The 20,888-nt window shown below is 40.5% G+C and overlaps 1 protein-coding gene across 1 annotated transcript in view; it reads left to right on the forward strand.

Annotated features, from left to right (window-relative positions):
* Positions 1 to 1,207: 1,207 nt before the first annotated feature.
* The window catches only part of man1a1 (mannosidase, alpha, class 1A, member 1), a 217,086-nt gene continuing 197,405 nt past the window's right edge, over positions 1,208 to 20,888 (forward strand). The window contains exon 1 of the mRNA XM_007899660.2: positions 1,208 to 1,755. Coding sequence (XP_007897851.1) covers positions 1,213 to 1,755 — 543 coding nt within the window. The 5' untranslated portion in view covers positions 1,208 to 1,212. The remainder of the gene's footprint in view (positions 1,756 to 20,888) is intronic.

Raw genomic sequence — 20,888 nt, forward strand, 5'->3', positions numbered from 1 at the left:
TCTTCATTCCCCCCCGTTCTCCCCCTCTCTGTTGTTCCCCCCTCCCCTCTCCCCCCCTCTCTCTCCCCTCCTCCCGTTTTCCCCTCTCTTCACTCGCTCTCCCTCCCCCCCCCCGTTCCCCTCTCCGCCCTCTGTGGTCCGCTCTCCTCCTCAGTCCTCTCCCCCTCTGTTGTCCCCTCTATTCTCCTCTCTCCCTCCACTCATTTCCCTCTGTGGATGTCTCGGTCTCTGTACATTTTTCTCCAATCGACTTGTTTTCTCCTCTTCCTCCTTTACTTCTCTCTCTCCTTCCGCTTCTTCTTTACTTCCTTCCCTCCCTCCCTCCCCTTCCCTCCCTCCCTCCCCCTTTCTCTCCAGTGACAACACAACAGCGATAACCCACAGGATTGTGAGTCGAGCCGTTGGTTGTCACTGTGGACCCGGAAGCGGCTGTGGCCCCGCCCCCGGGGCGCGGCGTCACGGTGTTCTATTGGAGGCGGGGCCCGGGCCGGGCGGTCAGGCCATTGGCAGAGCCCATTGTCTGTCCCGAGGCCGGTGGAGGGGGCGGGGCTACAGGGTGGGGCTACAGGGCGGGATGACGAGAGGGGGCGGGGCTACAGGGCGAAATGACGAAAGGGGGCGGGACTATAGGGCGGGATGCCGAGATGGGGCGGGGCTCCGGACAGGAGGGGCGGGGCTATAGGGCGGGATGACGAGATGGGGCGGGGCTATAGGGCGGGATGACGAAAGGGGGGCCGGGAGGGCGGGGGCGGGGCTCCTGGCGGGGGGGGCGGGGCTCCGGGCGGGGTGGCGGCAGCAGCTCCTCTCGGCTGCAGACGTGGTGTAAAGCGATGGACAGGTGATGTACTACAACAGTCCCGACTCCCACTACAACTACCAGCAACAGCCCCCCCCCCCCCAGAGCCCCGGCCCCGGAGCCCCGGCCCGGCCCGGGGAGGCGCCCTCCCTCCCTCCTCATGGCAGCTGGTGCTGAGTGAGTGAGAGAGAGAGAGAGAGGACAGAGCAGAGCGGCAGTGGCTGTGGTTGTCTCTGTCTCTGTGCGGCTCTCAATAAGACGCTTTTTTAAAAAAAAAGTGTTTAGCAGTTTCTCTTTTGTTTTGCAAACAAGAGGGGGAAAAGCCCCCAAACCCCCCTCCCCCCCAAACCCCCTCCCCCCCACACACTCCTCCCCCTCCCACCCCCCCCCCACCCCCCCCCAAAAAAAAAATCGAGATGCCAACCACAGCTCTGCTGCCCTTCGCCGTGCCCGGCACCAGCCGCAAGTCGGTGAGCAGCACCAGCGGCTCCTCGGTGGTCATGAACCGACCCGCCTTCCGACTGACCGAGAAGTTCCTGCTGCTGCTGGTGTTCAGCGGGTTCATCACCCTGTGCTTCGGGGCGATCTTCTTCCTGCCCGACTCCTCCAAGCTGCTGAGCGGCGTCTTCTTCCACTCGCACCGGCCCCGCCAGCCCCCGACCTCCCAGCACGGCCAGGGCACGGCGGCGCCCCGGGGGCGGCAGGGCGGCCACAAGTTGAGTCGGATCCGGCAGGACCACGAGAAGGCTCTGCGGGAAGCCAAGGACACGCTGCACAAGCTGCCCGAGGACATCCAGCGGGACATCGACCGGGAGAAGGAAAAAGTTCTGCGGGGCTCCCTGAGCAAACCGGGGGCCACTCCGCGGCTGCCGAGCATTGCCTTCCGCAAACCCGTGGGCGCCGCGGGGCGCGAGCCGTCCGACCCGCAGACACGGGAGAGGCGCGGGAAGATTAAGGAGGTAACAGTGTGTTACAGTGTATCCACACACAGTGCAGCGCAACACACGACAGTCCCTCGTGGAGTGCAACACACCACAGTGCAGTGCAACTCACTACTGTGCAACACACCACAGTGCAGTGCAACTCACTACAGTGCAACACACCACAGTGCAGTGCAACTCACTACAGTGCAACACACCACAGTGCAACTCACTCCAGTGCAACACACCACAGTGCAGTGCAACTCACTACAGTGCAACACACCACAGTGCAGTGCAACTCACTCCTGTGCAACACACCACAGTGCAGTGCAACTCACTACAGTGCAACACACCACAGTGCAACTCACTACAGTGCAACACACCACAGTGCAGTGCAACTCACTACAGTGCAACACACCACAGTGCAACACACCACAGTGCAGTGCAACTCACTACAGTGCAACACACCACAGTGCAGTGCAACTCACTCCAGTGCAACACACCACAGTGCAGTGCAACTCACTACAGTGCAACACACTCCAGTGCAACTCACTCCAGTGCAGTGCTGTTAGTTGCACAGGGCATTTGCACGGCTTCTCGCCCTCTCTCGCCGCTCAGTGACTCTGGGCCGCAGCCACTTTGTCACTCACTGAAACTTGATGTTTTATGGGCTTTTTTTTTCAAAAAAGGGGATTTTTTTTTCCAGCTTCGTTCCGCTTTTCACTGTGTGTCGAGAACCCGCTCCCCTCCCCGTCATTAGTTTCACACACACTCCCCACACCCACCACACCCACCACACACACACACACCCAACACCGCTACTGACTGAGTTAGATTGGGATCCGACTCATTGCACAAACCCCCATTCCGCCCCAGAGTTGTAATTCTCTTGTGTTTTCTGTAATGCACATACAGAAATCGTCCAGTTTTTTTTAAAAAAAGAAAGAAGTGACGAGAGCTTTGCAGATAAACAGTATATACATTTCCCTGAAGTAGGTTTGCACTCTTACGGAATACCGTAAAAGGTAAGAGCTAAAAGAAGATGCACACTTTTTAAAAAAATTTAATTGTGTACTTGAAACCATGAACGAAATTGACACTGCCCTCGTGTAATGTTGGGGATTTGATCACTATCAGCAGATGAATCCATCCCCTGCATTGTTGGTTGGGATCAACTGGTCGTTGTAGCAGCTTATCAAAAAAAAACTGCAAAATGCCAGTCTGGCTAGATTTAATGCAAAAAACATTATTTTGTTTTGGTGGAGTGCATCCTGCCACACCATTGATGTATTACTGAAATGCCAATGAAGTGAAATTAACAGTAAAGGTGACAAATGTTTAAACAGACATAGGCCAAAACAACAACAAGCTTCCAGTGTGATAGTGCAGATCGTGATTTTTACATTGACGGTTTATTCTTGATGTATTATAATAATAATAATCCTTGCATTTGATATAGCGCCTTTGAGACGTCTCAAAGCACTTCACAGAATATACTGTAAAGTGAATTGACTGTATTTTGTGGGTGAAACACGCAAGCCACATGCGCACAGCTGTGTGTCCCACAAACTGTTGTGAATTGAGTGACCAAATTATTACCCCCATAAAAGCGATCAAACAATCGAATAACAACCGGGTGCTTACTTACCGCTTGGTAAACAGAAGCGTGTGGAATAAGGAAATTTCCCAATGTTTCGCCCTGCCCGGGAATCAAACCCAGGTCCTCTCACTTGTGAGGCGAGTGCTCTAACCACTGAGCTACAGGACTCCACGTCATACAGTATTTCAATCAATTCTAAGTTACGAGGACAGTATGTTTCCCATCAATGTACATTTCCCACTTGCTGAATACATTTGTTTCTCATTTTGAAACTCAACATTTAATGAACCACAGCACATATTATTTGCATATGCCAAACTTTTTGATACTTCTGTGATGCGATTCAAAATAATTTTACGGGTCATTGCTGTGTGCAACTGGCAGGTGTGTTTCACGCACAAAATACACAGTTAACCTATAAAGCACTTTGAGACTTCACAACAAAGTGATAAGCATTATGTCAAAATGTAAGAATTATTATTAATATTTTCCCCCAAATCACTTCTTCCACTTTTCGATAAATTCTTGCAATATATTGACTATTATTCACTTGCATACATGGAGGGGAAATGAGCTGTCCTCATAATTTATAATTGATTGAAATACTATACATAATACTATAAGAACAAAAGTCAATGAAAAAATGACGACTCACTTAATTTTATACAAAGACCAAGAAATTAGGATGTATATTTTAAGACATTCTTTCATTAATTTGTTGAATTTTACCCATTATCCTAACCAAAATAAACAGCATGAATTTTGAAGCTACTCCATTGTTTTATGTCAGGAGTTGCTACTTGGGGGTTGCCTGGGGTTTGGAAGCTAATCGGGATGAGTGACTGGAAAACGATTAACAGCAGTTGCTTGCCTAGAGTGGGTCTGGGTACTCGTGTGTACATCATCAGAGTGGGTCTGGGTACTCGTGCAGACCGAATATGGTGGGCTTCATGAGAGGCAACATATGTCTCGGATAAATGCCTCTTACCAGTCAAAAGTTAACTTTTTAAAGAAAAAAATGAAGATGCACTTTATACCTGTAAGTGGTTTATCATAATACAGTAAGTTGAGTTGATAATTGCAGGTAATCTTTATCATGTTACATTTTAACATGAAGATTTGAGGTATGATTATTTGATTAAAACGGTCACATTATTAAGCCATTACAATTTAAATTGATCCTTTTAAGCAAATTGTGCCTTACCACAGCATTAAATAATGAACAGAATTAAGTTGGAAGATTAAAATCTCTTGTTTGACTTGGTGATTGCATCGTGCAAAAATGGTGCTTGTTTGGAGGAGGCTCGTTTTGCCTATTGCTCCATAGTATGGTCACCAAATCCTAACATCACTTTATCTGTTCAACTTTGAGGACTTGTCCTGTTTTTGTTGGCGCTTTAGATACAGTGAAAACTGTCAGCAAGGTAACCTATCTGTTGTATCCGCCTGATTCTAGTTTTAATATTTCAATGGTAAAACATGAACTTGATGCCTCTGGTAAAATGCACATTTTGTATAAAATACTTGTCAGCTTGAAAGTCAATGGTTTTCGTTTAACTTTGACATAAGCCATCCTTCCTGGGTAACATACCTGTGAATTTCAAAAAGGTAAAACAGCATTATACTGTAAACGATACAGAGTATAGAATAACTTTTAAGAAATTATTGATTTCTCAACCAAACTTTTGTGTAATTCTCCCTCAAAAGTAATGCTGCCTCCAGCAGGATGATTAAAGCATTCATCGTCATCGTCTTTCTACGCCCCCCCCCCCACCGTTGATGGACATACTTCTTTGTTTTCCCCTCTTGTTAATGGAGTGCTTACTTCTTGTCCAGTGCTCTATCTAGTGGTATGATAAGAAACTGGCAGAACTGATTTGGCAGAAAACCTGCAGCTTCAGCAGAAACTGGGATTCAGGCTTGTGACCTTTTGAGTTCTGTCTGACACAAGTACCTTCAGGGCTACAGCATATAAAACATTTTTTAATCTAAAGGAACTTAAATTACATTGCCGACTTTATTTTACTGTGAAGTTGAATGGTTGTGTGACTTTTGCAAATACCAGGAGATTTGGAGCACCAGGAAAAATATTTGACCTAGGTTTGTAGATGTTCGTTGAGAGAATATGTTTAATAATTACGAATTTTACATTCAAAACAAGGTTTTGTAAACTGTTATGTTTTTGCTTTAATGGATAATTCATGGAATTTTATGCTTCTTTTAATACAAGTTTAGTTTCCTATAATTTCACTTATAAATATAATTTTCACCCACAAATATACAGTTAATTCGCTTTACATTACAATCTGTGAAGCACTTTGAGACGTCTAGAAAACGTGAAAAGCGCTATAGCAAGGATTATTATTATTAACTCCAAATGGAGCCAGCCTCTTCTCCTTCCAGTACAAAGTGGACTGTGGTTTGTCACTGTACTGTGAATCACCTGGGAAATGGGGTCAGATACAGAGAAACGAAGCCCGCTCATTTTTTTTAACATATGAAATTGTGATATCAATAGACTTTTGGAAATGTTACTCTGCTTGGACTCTGTTTCAGCTTTTTTTAAACACAGGATTAATGACTAACTACCATTAATGTGAATGTCCAACGCACTCCTTGCCGGTCTCCCCAGCTCCACCATTCATAAGATCCAACTCATTCAAAACTCTGCCGTCCGTATGCTGACCCGGACCAAACTCCATACCCACTATATCAAATGCAAGGATTATTTTTATTATTATCTCACCAGTTCTGGCCAGGCTCCACTGGCTCCCCATCACCGAACAGATCGACTTCAAGATCCTCACACTTGTGTTCAAATCCATTCACTCTCTGGCACCTCCCTACCTCTCCAAAGTCCTCACTCCCCAATCCACCACTCGGCACCTCCGGTCGACTGGCTCCGGCCTCCTGCACATCCCTCGCACTCTCCGCCCCACCATTGGAGGTCATGCTTTCAGCCACTGCACCCCGAAACTCTGATACACTCTCCCTCAATCCCTCTGCCTTGTCCCCTCTCTTCCCTTACTCAAGTCCCGCCTGAAAACTTTCCTCTTCGACCGTGCTTACGGTCACCTCCCCCCTCCTCGCTGCTCAGAGGGAGGCTCCGCCACTGTGAAGCGGTCTGAGACTCTACCCTGTATGGAAAGTGCTATATAAGTGCAAGTTGTTGTTGAATTCAGGGCAATATAGCTTTTTAAAAAAAATTACAGGGTAGAAAGAATTGGGGGGTACTTTAGTGTATAAACGCTTTGAAATGTTTGCTGAAGAATTTAGTTCACAACAGTACAAAATAGTGCTTCACAGCTGTTCCGTTGGTATTTGCAGCTTCCTGCACACAGTGCACTGTTTTTGGATTGCTTGCCCACAACTGGAGACCGGTGGAAGCTATTCAATAACAATCTTGTGCAGCAACATGGTTTCTGCATTTCCCAAAGTTATTTTTCTGTGTTTTCAGTGCATAATTTACTTTGTACTGTGGTTTATACCACCAAGCATTTAATTAAGTCTGAGAAAAGTGAGTTATTTCAAGCTGTACTGAATCCAGCTCATTCAGCTTGCTATTTACTTGTGCAAAGATTCTACAAATTAGTGTCTAATATTGAGCTTTCAGTTTCTTAATTTTGCACCAAAACAGTTAGTTTTTTCTCGACTCTCTACCCCCTCCTCGCTCCCTTCCTTCCCTCCCCTCACCATTTCCCCCTGCTCGGGTCCTGACCCAACTGTACAGCGCCTTGGGACGTCCTCCCGACGTGAAAGGCGCTCAATAAATGGAATCTTGTTGTTGTTGTAGTTTTCACTGACAGTTGGCCACGTATGATTTCATGGTTCAGTACAGCTTATTGCCAATAGACAGTATGTATGTGACTATGGAACCGCAGGAAACAAAACATATTGTTACATAATATTGCATCTTCTTATCTGGAGAGGAAATAAAGTTTTACTTGTAATATTTGCTAGTGTCTTAGTCATGATGGATTTTTTTTGCTTGACAACCTGACTCATCTGAAAACAAAAACAGAAGTTGCTGGGAATGCTCAGCAGGTCAGGCAGCATCTGTGGAGAAAAGAAAGTGAGTCAACGTTTTGGGTCCACGACCCTTCGTCAGAACTGGGCAAGCCAGTCGAGCGGAGGTGCCGGGTGGTGGCAAGGGGGAGTGAGGAGGTGGGAGAGGTAGAAAGATTCCAGGAAGTGAATGTATTTGAACCTGACTAAACTGCTGTTTTTTAAGAAAAAAGGGCTAAATGTTTTGAGCTTTGCTTGTTTCCGTGGTTTTGTTTCATGGTCGAGTTAAAAATGCATAGTTGCTTTTGTTTGTTTCGATCACTTGTCAAAATAATCAGCAGTAAAGTTGTTTTGTAAGGAGTTTAATTTCTGGGGCATGCCTACATCTTCCTGTTGATACTGCAGTTTCAATACGTTGAACCTCAACAGAACCCCTTGGCCCCGCACTCCTCGTTTTGAACAGAGGTATCTTTGGGGCTTTTATCTCAAATTGCAGTGCCACTGAGCTTTTCAAATTGGCACTTGATGTTCTCTATGGCCTTGGGCGTCATTCAAATACCAGAGGTCTTGTGAGTGTGCTTGTTTTGATGAGATTCAAGTCGTTGCAAACATCAAGATGGCGAGCAATGAGTGCGTGGGAGGGAACCACTGTCTCTTCTCACTGCCTTGTCTAGTTGGCTAAATGAGAATACTGAAAAGTGTTGCTTTTCTTTGAATAAAAGTATGGCAGTTTTTTTTGTGCGCGCAAATCTTTTGATCTATATTTATTAATGCAATACATTTTTATTCTTCACAGTACAGCTGGCATGTTATTTATTTTTCACCACACTTAACAAATCTATAAATGTGTATAAAGGTATATTCATTCGTACCTATACTTACAGAAAATAGCAAGCTTATCAGTTTCACATAGGAAGTGCTTGATCTTCACATTGCCTCCAGGTGTAACGTATCTTCTATCAGATAGTCAGAACATTTTAATTGCAGCAGTGGCCAGTAAAACACTGAAATTGTTTATTAAAATGGGTTTAAGTGCAAAAGAAATCACATGATTTGGTAATCTTTGCATAAATCTCTTTCTGGACTCTGATTTTAGAGCTAAACTCACCCAGTTTATTTGAACTCATTTAAAGCTTATGAACAGAATAAGTTATCTGTTTCAGAATTTCTTCATCATTATGTAACGCCTGCATTTGCAGATTTAGTAAATTCGAATAAAAACAAGTGGGCAATTGTCCATTTGTATCAAGTAGATTGAAGAAAATCTTTTATTTTAACTTTTGTGTGATGAACATATTTCTTCCTTTTTTTTCGCGAGTCTGATGCTTTGTATGGAACACAAATGGGTAACACAAATTACTGGCTTTCCCATTGTAGAACATCTCAAAACACTTTGTCAGTCTGGGTCAGCAAACAAGGAGGAATAGGGGGAACTTGACCAAAGGCATAGATGGAGAGGCAGATTTTTAGAAGAGTTTTGAAGTCGCAGAGAGGGACAAGGCAAAGGGATTTTAAGAGGCTGAAAGCTGGGCTTCCTGTGAGGGGATGAGGGGTGTGCAGCAGGCTGGAGTATGCGGAAGAAAGCATGACGTGGGAGATTGGGGCTGGAGAGATAGATGGCACAACAGAACGGAGCGATTTGGAGGTTCCATGACTGGAATAGGGAGTCGGTGGAGCCTGGCAAGGATGGGTGTAATGGACACCAGAAGTCTTGTGTGAGAGAGGAAAATATAGCTAAAGAGCTCTGGATGAGCTGGAGTTTGTGGAGAGTAAAGTTAGGGAGATTGGTGAAGAGATCAATGGACAAGAGGTGACAAAGGTCTGAGGGTTTGGCAGTGGAGGGATGTGGAAGGGGTGGAGATCGACAATGTTCCAGAGGTGGTCCTGGTTAAGTATTGAATATATCATTTAAAAGAGAGACTTAAATGTAGGTTACACCATGTACAGTTAGATATTTAATAGATTTAATTTTTTTTAAAGTACCAACATTTGCATCCTCAGTGTTTAAATATGGTGTGAAGAAATATGAAATTGATAAGGAATATAATAATTACAGAGCCTTGTTCATTGATATGTCAGGGTTCATTAAATATCTGTTCCCCTCTTTCCCTGCTCCTTACAAAGATTCCAGCTACACCCACTCCCGGCCCTGGAATTTTGCACTGTCCACATGTCTGAAACTGAATTCGTAAATTATCTGAAGAGTGGACGGAGAGGGAGATAAAGGCTGTTTTATTTAACATAAATTTCTTGCAGTGTAAAGATTTTTTTTTATATTCTGTCCTTGAATTAAATTCCTCCAGGTTGCTTTCTTTAAAAAAAAGTTTAGCTGAGGAACTTAAAACCATGCATACTTTAAATGTGTTCATCAATAAAGCACACAATTAAAATACAATAACACGTTTCAATTTAGAATCAAATAGATTTTAAGTTAACAGTTTCACTTTAACCTTTGCACCATTTCTAATGGACTCCCATTTTGTGTTTTAAATTATTTTCAGGCTCTGCCACTGTTGAACGCTCAGAAACACTGCCCTACATGAAGGGTATCATATAATTGTTGTTGTTGTATTTCCATAAGTTTATTTTTGCAGAATCAACAAATGCACAGAAATGATTAACATATAATTTCTGGGTCAGGCTGGGTTGGAACCTTACTGAGACGTGGGGCGATTGGTTAGGTGCTTTGTGGACCTTGAGTATTTAAGAGGAATATTTCACACACATTTACTTAAAAATGCTCATTGAGTGCAAAATATTAATTACCATGTGTACAAATATCCAGTTTGCAGAATTAAAATCAGTACCTTACATTAAAATCTATCTTCCATTCCGTAGTTCACTCACTTAATATTGACTAAAGCATTTTTTAATGATTAATCTCCCTTAACCAGCATTTCGCCCACAAATATCGTCAATTCATTTTACAGTATATTATGTGAAGCGCTTTGACGTCTAGAAGACATGAAAAGCGCTATATCAAATGCAAGGATTATTATTTTGGTTACATAGTTCATGTCATGTACACATTGTATAACCGCATCAGAGTAACTTTCTCTATATTGTTTGTAAATACTATTACTGTGGTAGGAAACATCCAACAACAACAAAAACAAAATTACATTTGTATAGAGCCTTTTACGTCGGGAAGACATCTCAAGGCGCTGGACAAACAGAGTTACAGACCCGAGCTGAGGGTCGGGGTAGGCGAGAGGGGAGGGCAGAAGGGAAAGCAGGGAGATCGAAAGCACGGTCGAAGAGGAGGGTCTTGAAGGTGGCGGGGACAAAGCAAAACACTCTCATACAACTGCCCTTGCTGACTCGCGTATGTTTTTCTTTGTGTTGCCTTCACCAGTTCTCCATTGCAAAGCTAACTTTTAATCTAATTTGTTATTAGAGCTATTTCTTTAAGTCTCACATATGCAACTTTATCAAACGCTGCCTTAAAATCCAAATAAATTGTCTCTTTTGGATAGACATTTAATCTCAAGTAACTCACCTTGGGAATGACCTATTGATTCCAAATCCTGCTGACTACATCTTGGGCTCACTGTGCTTTTTGGTTGATATTCATAGCATCCCATAAAATCTGACATTTTCCCCCTATCAATTTAAGTCTAGCAGATCTATAATTTCCTGATTCATTTTTTTAGTATGTTGGGATTGTTTTCATTATGATCTAGTCATCAGCTTTAATTCTAGGTGTTATGGACCTCATAAAAATGTTCAGTACTATGTGATTTACTGACCACTATTGATTCTGGAACAAAATGTACTTCTGTGGTTAGCGGGGTGGAGGGTGGTATACAAAATCTTCATATTCTGAGTGATCTGAGAATTTAGAAACTTAACTTAAAAAGAAATCCACATTAATGCCAAGCACATAAGTATAGAGAATGAAATGGGAAACAGAATTTTGGTGAAAGGTGTGATTTGAAGGTGTTTCTTGCCCCAGTATTATTGAGGATGGAGGGAATGCGCTTGGTGTCTCACTCTCTGAAGGATACAGATAATGCTTGTGTTATGTAATTTGCATTCTATGTACTTAAATCTCTATTTGTTGTTGTTTCAATCATCAACTGCCCTTCCACTGTCTTTAGAAGGGGAAGATTTTAAATGCTCCAAGATGCTCCTCTGAGTGAAGGGGGCCATATAAGTGCAAGTCGTTATTCTATCTAAATATAATCCCAAAGTTGCCTGGGTTACTTCTTGCATAATGCTCCAATGGAGCTTGGGAAATGATGCTGTAATGAATGAACCCTTCTTGGCTGGTTTTACTTTTCCACACAGTCAGGAATGCTGAGGAAAGCCAAACACCAAGTTGATATCTGTTTTGAACTGTAGTCTCTGACCCAGTTTTCTTTTGGCAGGGTTCTGTTTTCAGGAATCGTTTTTAATGCTATTGAAGAACTGTTCAATTTCTAGATAAAAACAATCTTTAATGGAGCTTTCCCGTTTGCTGTTTGCACATATGCAGAATACTCTTCCACCCAGGCAATGTGGTTAGCAGGGAAATGTAGAATTCAGGCTCCCCTACTTCTAATCACTTTGCTCATGGAAAAAATGTGGCTTTGGTTTCCACCAGTGTAAACGTGATGCGAGCCTCCAATTGTACAGTATTGCAACCCATAAAAATATGGGGTGAGGTGGGGGAGAGAAGATTGTGTAGTTGATATTGAATTTCAGTAATTTTTCTACAGTTTTTAGGTTCAATTTGTAGAAGCGTCATCTGTATTGGCTTGTGTGTGTCATCTGTCTTATGCCACAGATAGATTGTGAATAGGTGGGCTGTTTGTTAGTGCTCACTGTTGTAAGTACAGATCTCTGGAATTTTTTTATGACCAATTGTTTTATATAGTTATTTTTATTGAGTTTTTCTCCAGTTACTAACTTTTGAAAGGCACTTTCTTTCATTTTTACTGGCAGAATGCTCACTGCATCGATTAATACAGGATACACCTTATTATGTTAGGATTGATTGATGTCACAAGCAGATACATTATTCCCGACTGCTTTATCAAGTGCTGTTACACTTGGACAATTTAACAACATATACCACAAATTAAGATCATAAATTTAGATGTCCTGAAAAACGAAAACCTTTCTGAATATTGAGAGTTCCATTTGTTAGTGAAATTGTTCGGTCCAAGGTAATCTATAAGCTGTGTGAGCATTATAACAAAGTGTTTCAAATGGCCAGGGAGTGGTTGAAAAGAATACTTTTCCCAATGTATTTGTCTTCCATGTAAGCTGTATATTTGCTAACCTAGAAAAGGAAAATGATGATTGTTGTGTAATTTTCAAAATAGGCACTTTAAAACATGTGAAATATTGATGGTATTTACGAGAGATTGTTTTTTGGGTGGCTTTTTTTATGATTGCAGAATGCACTTGTGTTATAACGTGTAAACAAAAAGTCCAATTTTAAACTGTTGTAGGTGGAATTGCATGGGTACAAAGCTGGTTACTAAAAATAAGTATCTCATCACAAAATCAAGATGCATTAAGGCATACAAACGGAACATTAGTGTCAGCGAGCATGAGCCTAAATAGCATTGCATAATAATTCTGTTATAAATTGATAGAGGATTACTTGCCTTTGTACCTCAGCCAGCTTTCTCGATGAGAAGCTGGGCTGCCCAGTTTTCTACTCCTCCCATGGGTGAGTACCAAGTCTATACTTTGTTTCTTGGTCAATATAACGGAGAACAGAAGATATTCTGTCTTTCTGTTTTTCAGGTTGTAAAGGAAGAGGGTATGTCTTGATTCCTTTCAGTAATCAGCCTTTTACCATGCAATTCCATCTCCAACAGTTTAATATTGAACTTTTTTTGTTTACGTTATAACACAAGTGTATTCTGCAATCAGAAAAAAGACCCCCCCAAAAACAATCACTCCTAAATATCATCACTTTGTCTAAGAAGCAAAGTGATAAAATTGTTGGTAGTAACTTGGACCAGCAGCATATTGCACCATCTGCAGAAAAGCATTTTAAACAACTTGTGAACTTTCATGATTGCTCAATGTTGGCAGGTCCTTGTTTGTTTCTTAAATGCATTTTAATGAGTTTATTTTAAATGCATTAATAACACTAAACTCATAAATCTTTGTTGGAAATAGCAGAATTAGTTTCACAAAATTGCTCAGGCTAAATATCCTGCTGCACTAATTAATTTTTTAGTTATCCCAAGGGTTGATCCTTTGCTTTTTAATTTTTCGAAAGATAAATATAAGAGTATTTGTTGATTGCCTGAATTGTTTTTCAGGTTGTAAAGGAAGAGGGTTTGGAAAGGTAATGCAGTTCTTTATTCTAATTCGTTTTCAGAATAAATTGCTGTTTAGAAATGGGCAACCAGTTGTGCTCAGCAGTTTATATCTTGTGTGGTACAAAGTGCTTTGTAATTATGTGTGGAACGTGAAGTTTAAGGAAAACATTGTTGCATCATGGTGCATTGCAGTGCGAACTGTGTTGAAGTATAGTATGATTTGGAATATAAATGTATAGTGATTGGAAATGTAAATCCAGTACAGTTTTTACTTTAAAACTTGTCAACTCCTTCGGTGTCTCTACCTTGCATGCTGCCTCAAATTGCGTAAGAAGTGAAGATTGTTATGGATAGCCAGGCAGAACCAGTTTTACAAGCTGTGTCTGAAGGGACTCTGGAATTTGACACCAAATTCCATAATGCAGACACATGCCATTCATTCTACTTATCCTCTCAGAACTGGTTCGTTGTTGACAAACTCTGCACTCTGTGTTTGAATAATATCTCCTGGAAAGGTTTGTTGCCTTCTTCTGAAAGTAAAATGCAACTGAATTGAGTGGGGTTTTCAGCTTTTGGCGACTGATTAGATTTGCATGGCGTAAACAACTTAGACCCTTTTAAAATAATTTACAGTGCATTTTTATGAGAAGATATATTAAAGATACAGCTTGATGTTAGTATGTAATTTATACTAATTCACTGAAATAGAGTTATGGTTTAATCAAGTACCTTGGGTGTGCTCCACAGAATTAACAACACAATTGTTGAGATTGAGAAACTTCATACCAAATTAGTTTATTCAGCAGAATGATGTGTGGGATGTAGAACATGTCCCATGTTGCTTTAATTGGGTTCTTCATTAGTTAGGAGAACTTGTAGAATACAGGGTGGTGGTAAACTACAGCCATTAATTGGTAGTGTGTTGTTGATTGGTCAGTTTGATATTTATTAAGTACAATGTTTTATTTAAGGTTTTTTTGCATCTTCTAATATATTACAGATGGTGTTATTGGATGAAAGTCACAAAGATGCTAGTGTCAAATTACATCATGTCACACAGGAAAACGTGTAATGAGAATAAATAAAATAATACTAATTCGGTCACTCAATCCATGACTGTTTGTTGGAAACTGTTGTGTGCTGCCATGTTTGAGCAAAACACACATTCATTACACTTTACAGTATATTCTGTGAAGCGCTTTCAGACTTCTGGAAGATGTGATAAGGCGCTATATATAAAATGCAAGAAATATTTATGAATATAATCCCCGGAAATCAATCTGCCAATTGACTAACAACCGGGTTCCTACTTACTGCTTGGTAAACAGGCGTGTGGAGTAAGGATGCTTACCCAACGTTTCGTCCTGCCTGAGAATCGAACCCAGGACTTCTCGCTTGCGAGGCGAATGCTCTAACCATTGAACTACAGGACTCCACAACAGAGGGCATGTTCTACATCCCATGCAATATTCTGCTGAATAAACTAATTTGGGATGGTGATCAGGAGTGAAAATGCTGGCTGGTTATATCCCTGACTCTAAACCTCAGGACATTCAGGCCAATTTTTACACCCCAACTGGTGTTCTGGGTGACATCAACAAACTTATAATAGTTATTATATTATTATTATATTGTTATTATTATTATTATTATTATCAACAAACTTGGTGCAGACTGGGATTTGACCTTGCCACCATCTGGTCTTCATGGCTTAGACTTAGATACAGCTTGATGTTAATATGTAATTTATACTAATTCACTTAAATAGAGTTATGGTTTAATCAAGTACCTTGGGTGTGCTCCACAGAATTAACAGCACAATTGTTGAGATTATGAGAAAGTTGCAGTCAGGCGTTCCCCCTGACTCACTATTAGATCTACAACAGCATTGCTGTCTCATATTTATATTCTCTCGTCTTGGACTTGTCAACAAATGGAAGTACCAGCCAATTTAATTGTAAATTTAGAAGGTGCTGATTGAGTCAACCAAATTTGCTGGCTTGCATTATAAACCTTTGTTTTTTATATTGATTGTATTTTTTTGAATATTTAAAATGTACCTTTTTAATAAGAGTACTGTAGTCTGGTGACATGTCATATCCAATACAAATCTATTGTGACTCTAGTTTTTGCCAAAAAACACATCTGGGGCAAACAAGGCTGTGTCTTAAATATCCAAGGTAGAATGTCCAACAGATTTACACTTTGTGGTTTCACTTTGAGATTTGTAGTTAATTGATGAGGAAACCTGGGGAGAAATGAGTAATGCTTTTTCAACATTAGGAAATAAAGCGTCACAAGAGAATGACAGATTTTGAAGAATGCTTTCTTTGTAAATATAAAGTAAGTTGCTTTCTCTCTGTGTTGCAAGTTATGATTTCATGTGAAAAAGACATTTTCTTTTAACTATTGCACACTCAGATGTAATTTTTTTAATCTTGGAATGCCATAAGAAAGAATCATTGTATCACTGATTTTGAATTCACTGTTTATCATTCCGATTTAATTAAATTTTCACACTTTTAAGTTATTAAAGAGAAAAAGTGCTGTTGGAGATGGTATTCAGAAGAATTCTTGAATGGAGCCAATTAAATGACATTTTTAATTCTATTTTCCCTGTGGCTAAATATGATATAGTTCTTATTTCAGCACCCTTTTAGTTGATTAACTTTTACAATTTCTTTAAATTGCAAAGATTTTGTTATCCATGAATAGTTACAGTATCTTGCCATATGATGTGCACTTCTTTGTTGAAAAGCAATATGTGATAATAATCGATTCTAAGATCAGGCCTAATTAGATTTTGGTATAATCCAATGCATTTTTGATTTCAGTGTAATTGATAGGTTAATTAGATCCAGTCGGAACGATTACTGTGCTAGTTCTTAATATCTGTCAAATGGGAAAACAAATAGTAAGAATTAATAGAGGTTGATGGTATTTTGCAGAATAAAAGGCTTATTTTAGTTGTAAAAATAGGTGAAAAATACTTTCCTTCGTTTCTCACTGATGCTTTATATACTGTACATTTCTGTTCATTCAGAATGGTCATGTATACTGTAATCTGGCAATTTTGGAAGTAGAGTGGCCAACTGGAGATGGGAAAGATTTATTTTTAGTGTTTGAAAGAAAACTGATTTCTCTTACGTTCGCAATGGAAGTTCTGTTTTTTGAAAGAGTACTCCCTTGACTCCCTTCACATGTAGACTGGAGTATTTTATAGATAATACCTCTTGAGTTCCATTGTGTGTGACAGACTGCAGAGATAACGCACTCAAAAGAGATCCTTCAACAAATGGGAGAAAAGGTACAGGGCCAGGAAGATGATTATTAATTTGCGGGAACTCAAGGACTCCATATTTTTCAGTGACATTTATATTTGTAAAGGATGTAACAGACGTTAAGACATATTGATAGTAAGCGTCTGACTTGGTTTTGACAACCTAATGTCAAATGTACTGCTATAAAAAGGAAAGTGAGCATGGTTAAAAGTGAAATGTGATATCCTATGAAGCCTGAAGAAAATAAATGCTAAAATATCTGTGCCCATCTACAAAGACTTGGAATAAATAGTATTAAAGAATTCACTTAAACGCATAGCTCTGTGTGTATCATTCGAAATATGGTTTATGGAGTTTAGTACTATATGTAGTACAACGACATTTGTGATCTTGCCATTATTTAGCGAAATAATGACTATAAGGGCAAAATAGGTACATCTTAAGTCACTTGCTCAAGAAGTTATTGGTGAATGAGAGAGTGATTGGAGAGGTGGTTACAGTCTAAGTATGCAAAAGAGTCTGTGTGGAGATTGGCTTTACCACACCCCAACTCTAGCACAACTCCCATTAAAATATAAAATGTTAACCCACTTTAAATGCATTCCTTTCATCATTCTCTGGCTTACAGTAGGCACACTTGGCTGAGCAGAAGCAATCTAGATACAAATATAGTGCCACTCATGAGAGCTGATTGAACCTGTCACTAAACCATGTGCTATAAAACATGGTTCACTTCTCGAGAAACTCACTTGTGCGGATTATTGTAGTTTAGTTTATTTTTAGAGATAATCATCTGGTTAGATTCCAATTTTTTTAAATCTAAAAGCAGATAAGGTTTTTTCGTTTTCATGCAGCAGGTGTGATTTTGTTTTCTAAAGGACACGTTTCCAAATGATGCAGGTTTCACAGGGGTGGGTTGTAGATATTAGGAAAATAGTATTAGGAGTAGAGGATTTAGCCTGTCGTATCTATTTCAGCATTGATGGCAACTGTCTTTAATTCTCCTTTCCTGTTTTCTTCATAATCCTTTATTTTATTAATTTACCAATTATTTATCTTCTCTCTTGGAAGCCTCAACAATCTGTGGCGTCTAGAGACTGTCCATTCCATATTCTTGTGAATATTGTTTCAGTTTAATGGACAATATGACTTTATTTTCCAATTACTTGGAACAATCTGTGCTAATTAAAGAGTTTGCTGATTGGTCCTAAACCTGGCTAATGTGTGCAAGTTGCCGTTATGTTCAACCGTCGGCTTTCTTCCTTACACCCAGCCTAGACCAGGATTTCTTTTCTTCATCTTGCACTTTATCTTGAACTCATTCATTCATCCTCCTATTCCCGCAAGTTTCACTGGTACACCAGCCACCTCTTCTCTGTCAAGTCACAGATGTGTGCTGCTGAAAGCCCCTGGCTAATAATCCAACCTTACGGTCCATTGTCAGATTTGGCTTGATGCACCAAATCCTACTATTACTCCCTTGTCTCAGCCAATTCATCCTTCTGCTCCAGGATTATCATCCCGGGCTCCTCTTCTGCACTAGAAACCAGCTCCTTCACTCATCTTCCAATGTCTGCCCTTTCTCTCCTTCAACTCCAAATGTGAGGAGATGATGGACTTCCTTGGGTCCAAAATCAAGAGGTTCTTTTCTGCTGCCTCTACCCCTTTCCCTTTCCTACTCTCCCTCTAGCCGGCACCTATCCCTCCCTCCACACCTTCGACCCTGTCTTCCCACCTCATCTTTCACCTCCATTGTTTTTCAAATCCTCCCCCCCCGTTCGACAGACACAAGCCTTCTGCATCTTCCTCATCCTCTCTGCCCCACCATTGATGGCAAGGTCTTCAGACATTAAAGCTCTACCATATGGAACACTCTCCAAATCGTTTTCTATCACCCCATTTATTTGTTTTGAATGGTCGCCTGAAAACCTACCTCTTTGACTGGTGATGATCACTTTCTTCCTTCCTCCTCTCTTACATCTCTTGCTCTGTGTCTAGTATTGCCTCTAAAAGTGCTTTGAGATGCTATCCTACTTGAATGGTGCTACCTACCTACATGCAAGTTATTGTTGTTGGATATGAGTAGGAACTGCTACCAATTCCAACGAATTTGGTTGAATTCAATGAAGTTGAAAAGGTTTCTTATAGTTTGAGTTTACGTCCTTTTAGCACTAGAAATTTGGAGGTTGGAACAGTCCTAACAACTAACTGGTCTGATTTCTTAATACACTCAAAGCTGTATGATAAGCAAAGGTGAAACTTCTCATCATTCCACACGATCCAACACCTCAAATTTTGCAGAGTGCAAAGTACTATCAATTATGCATTTAGTTATTTAATACCAAACTCTTCATAACTACAATTGTGGTTAAAATATGGCTTATTACTGACACCAATTTTTCCTCTTTACTGGTGAAAGTAGGAAAAGAGTTTTATGTTGCAAACAGCTGTCGTCTCTCTACAGAAGATTTTGTCTGTTACTTTTAAACGTTTGCTAGTTGATTAACACTAAAGTGATGGGTGGACACAGTCCAACAGCTGTATAATTTACAAACCTGATGATGAGTTTAAAATGTTGGCTTCCTGACTTTTGGTGCTCCAGTACCTAATTATGCCAGCCTGCAGTGTTATTGCAGACAAACCTCAAACCGACACGGTACAATGTACTTCAGTTTATAATTTAAAGTATTTATGTTCACCAAGTTATCGAACCATAAAGATCTCAGCACAGTGACTGATTATCTTACACTGTTTTTCAGAAAAATCACTAATGCAGTTCCAGGGAGTGTGAGAACAGAAATTAATCCCAGTTCATACCTGAATAAATTATGTAAAATAGGGGCCATTGAAATTATAGAGAACAGTCTATAACCCTCACGGGTGCTATAAATTAGGGTAATTTACAAATATGATGGCATTCAGATAAATTAGTAGTGAGATTTTCTTTTTTTTTTACATGATTTTAATAGCTTTTTTAAAAATTAACAGTAGATACAATATGGACTTTGTAATTGATTGGGCAGTGAGATTAGAAAAAAACAATGATGTATATGTCTTGAAACCTATTAAAAATTAAACATAACTTTGAGTTGTAAGTTTCATGGTGCATACTGAAGAACCTGTGAGGAACCAGTTAGTAAAATTAAGCAGTAATGGATAACCATCTGTATCATAGCTATGAATTAAACGCAGGAAAGTCAAGCTGAAGGACAACAAATTTTCAATTGGCATTTTCAGGACAAGATTACTACAGTATTCAATCCCATTTTCTGTTTTAATTTTTAGTTTTGAAGGTCAGATTTTGTTTGCCGAGTGGTTTTGATGGTGTTGATTGCATAAGTATGATGCAAGTGGAGTCCGGTAGCTCAGTGGTTAGAGCACTCGCTTTGCAAGCGAGAAACCTGGGTTCGATTTCGAGTAGGGTGAAACCTTGGGCAACTTTCCTTACCCCACGCGCCTGATAATAATCCCTCAAGAAAATAAAACAATAATAAATTGGTCACTTCAAAACCACGACTGTTTGTGGGACACTGCTGTGCACAATTGGCTGCCACATTTCGCCCACAAATATACAGTCAATTCACTTTACAGTCTATTCTGTGAAACGCTTTGAGACGTTTAGAAGACGTAAAAAGTGCTATTTCAAATGCAAGGATTATTATTATGATGTGGAGTCCTGTAGCTTAGTGGTTAGAACACTCGCCTCGCAAGGGAGAGAACCCGGGTTTGATTCCCAGGCAGGGAGGAACGTTGGGGAAGTTTCCTTATTCCACAGACCTGTTTAGCTGCCTAAGTAGGAACCCGGTTGTTAGTCGATTGGCGGATCGCTTTTCCGAGGGTAACAATCTCTTTAAACAAAACAGAAAAATAATTATAATTTGTACACTCAATCCACGACTTTTTGTAGGAAACTGCTGTGAGCAAATGACTGCTACGATTCGCCCACAAAATAGTCAATTCACTTTACAGTATATTCTGTGAAAAGTATCGAAGATATGATAAGGTGCTATATCAAAGCAA

Source organism: Callorhinchus milii, unplaced genomic scaffold (genome assembly GCF_018977255.1).
Source record: "Callorhinchus milii isolate IMCB2004 unplaced genomic scaffold, IMCB_Cmil_1.0 Scaffold3, whole genome shotgun sequence".
NCBI lineage: Eukaryota > Metazoa > Chordata > Chondrichthyes > Chimaeriformes > Callorhinchidae > Callorhinchus > Callorhinchus milii.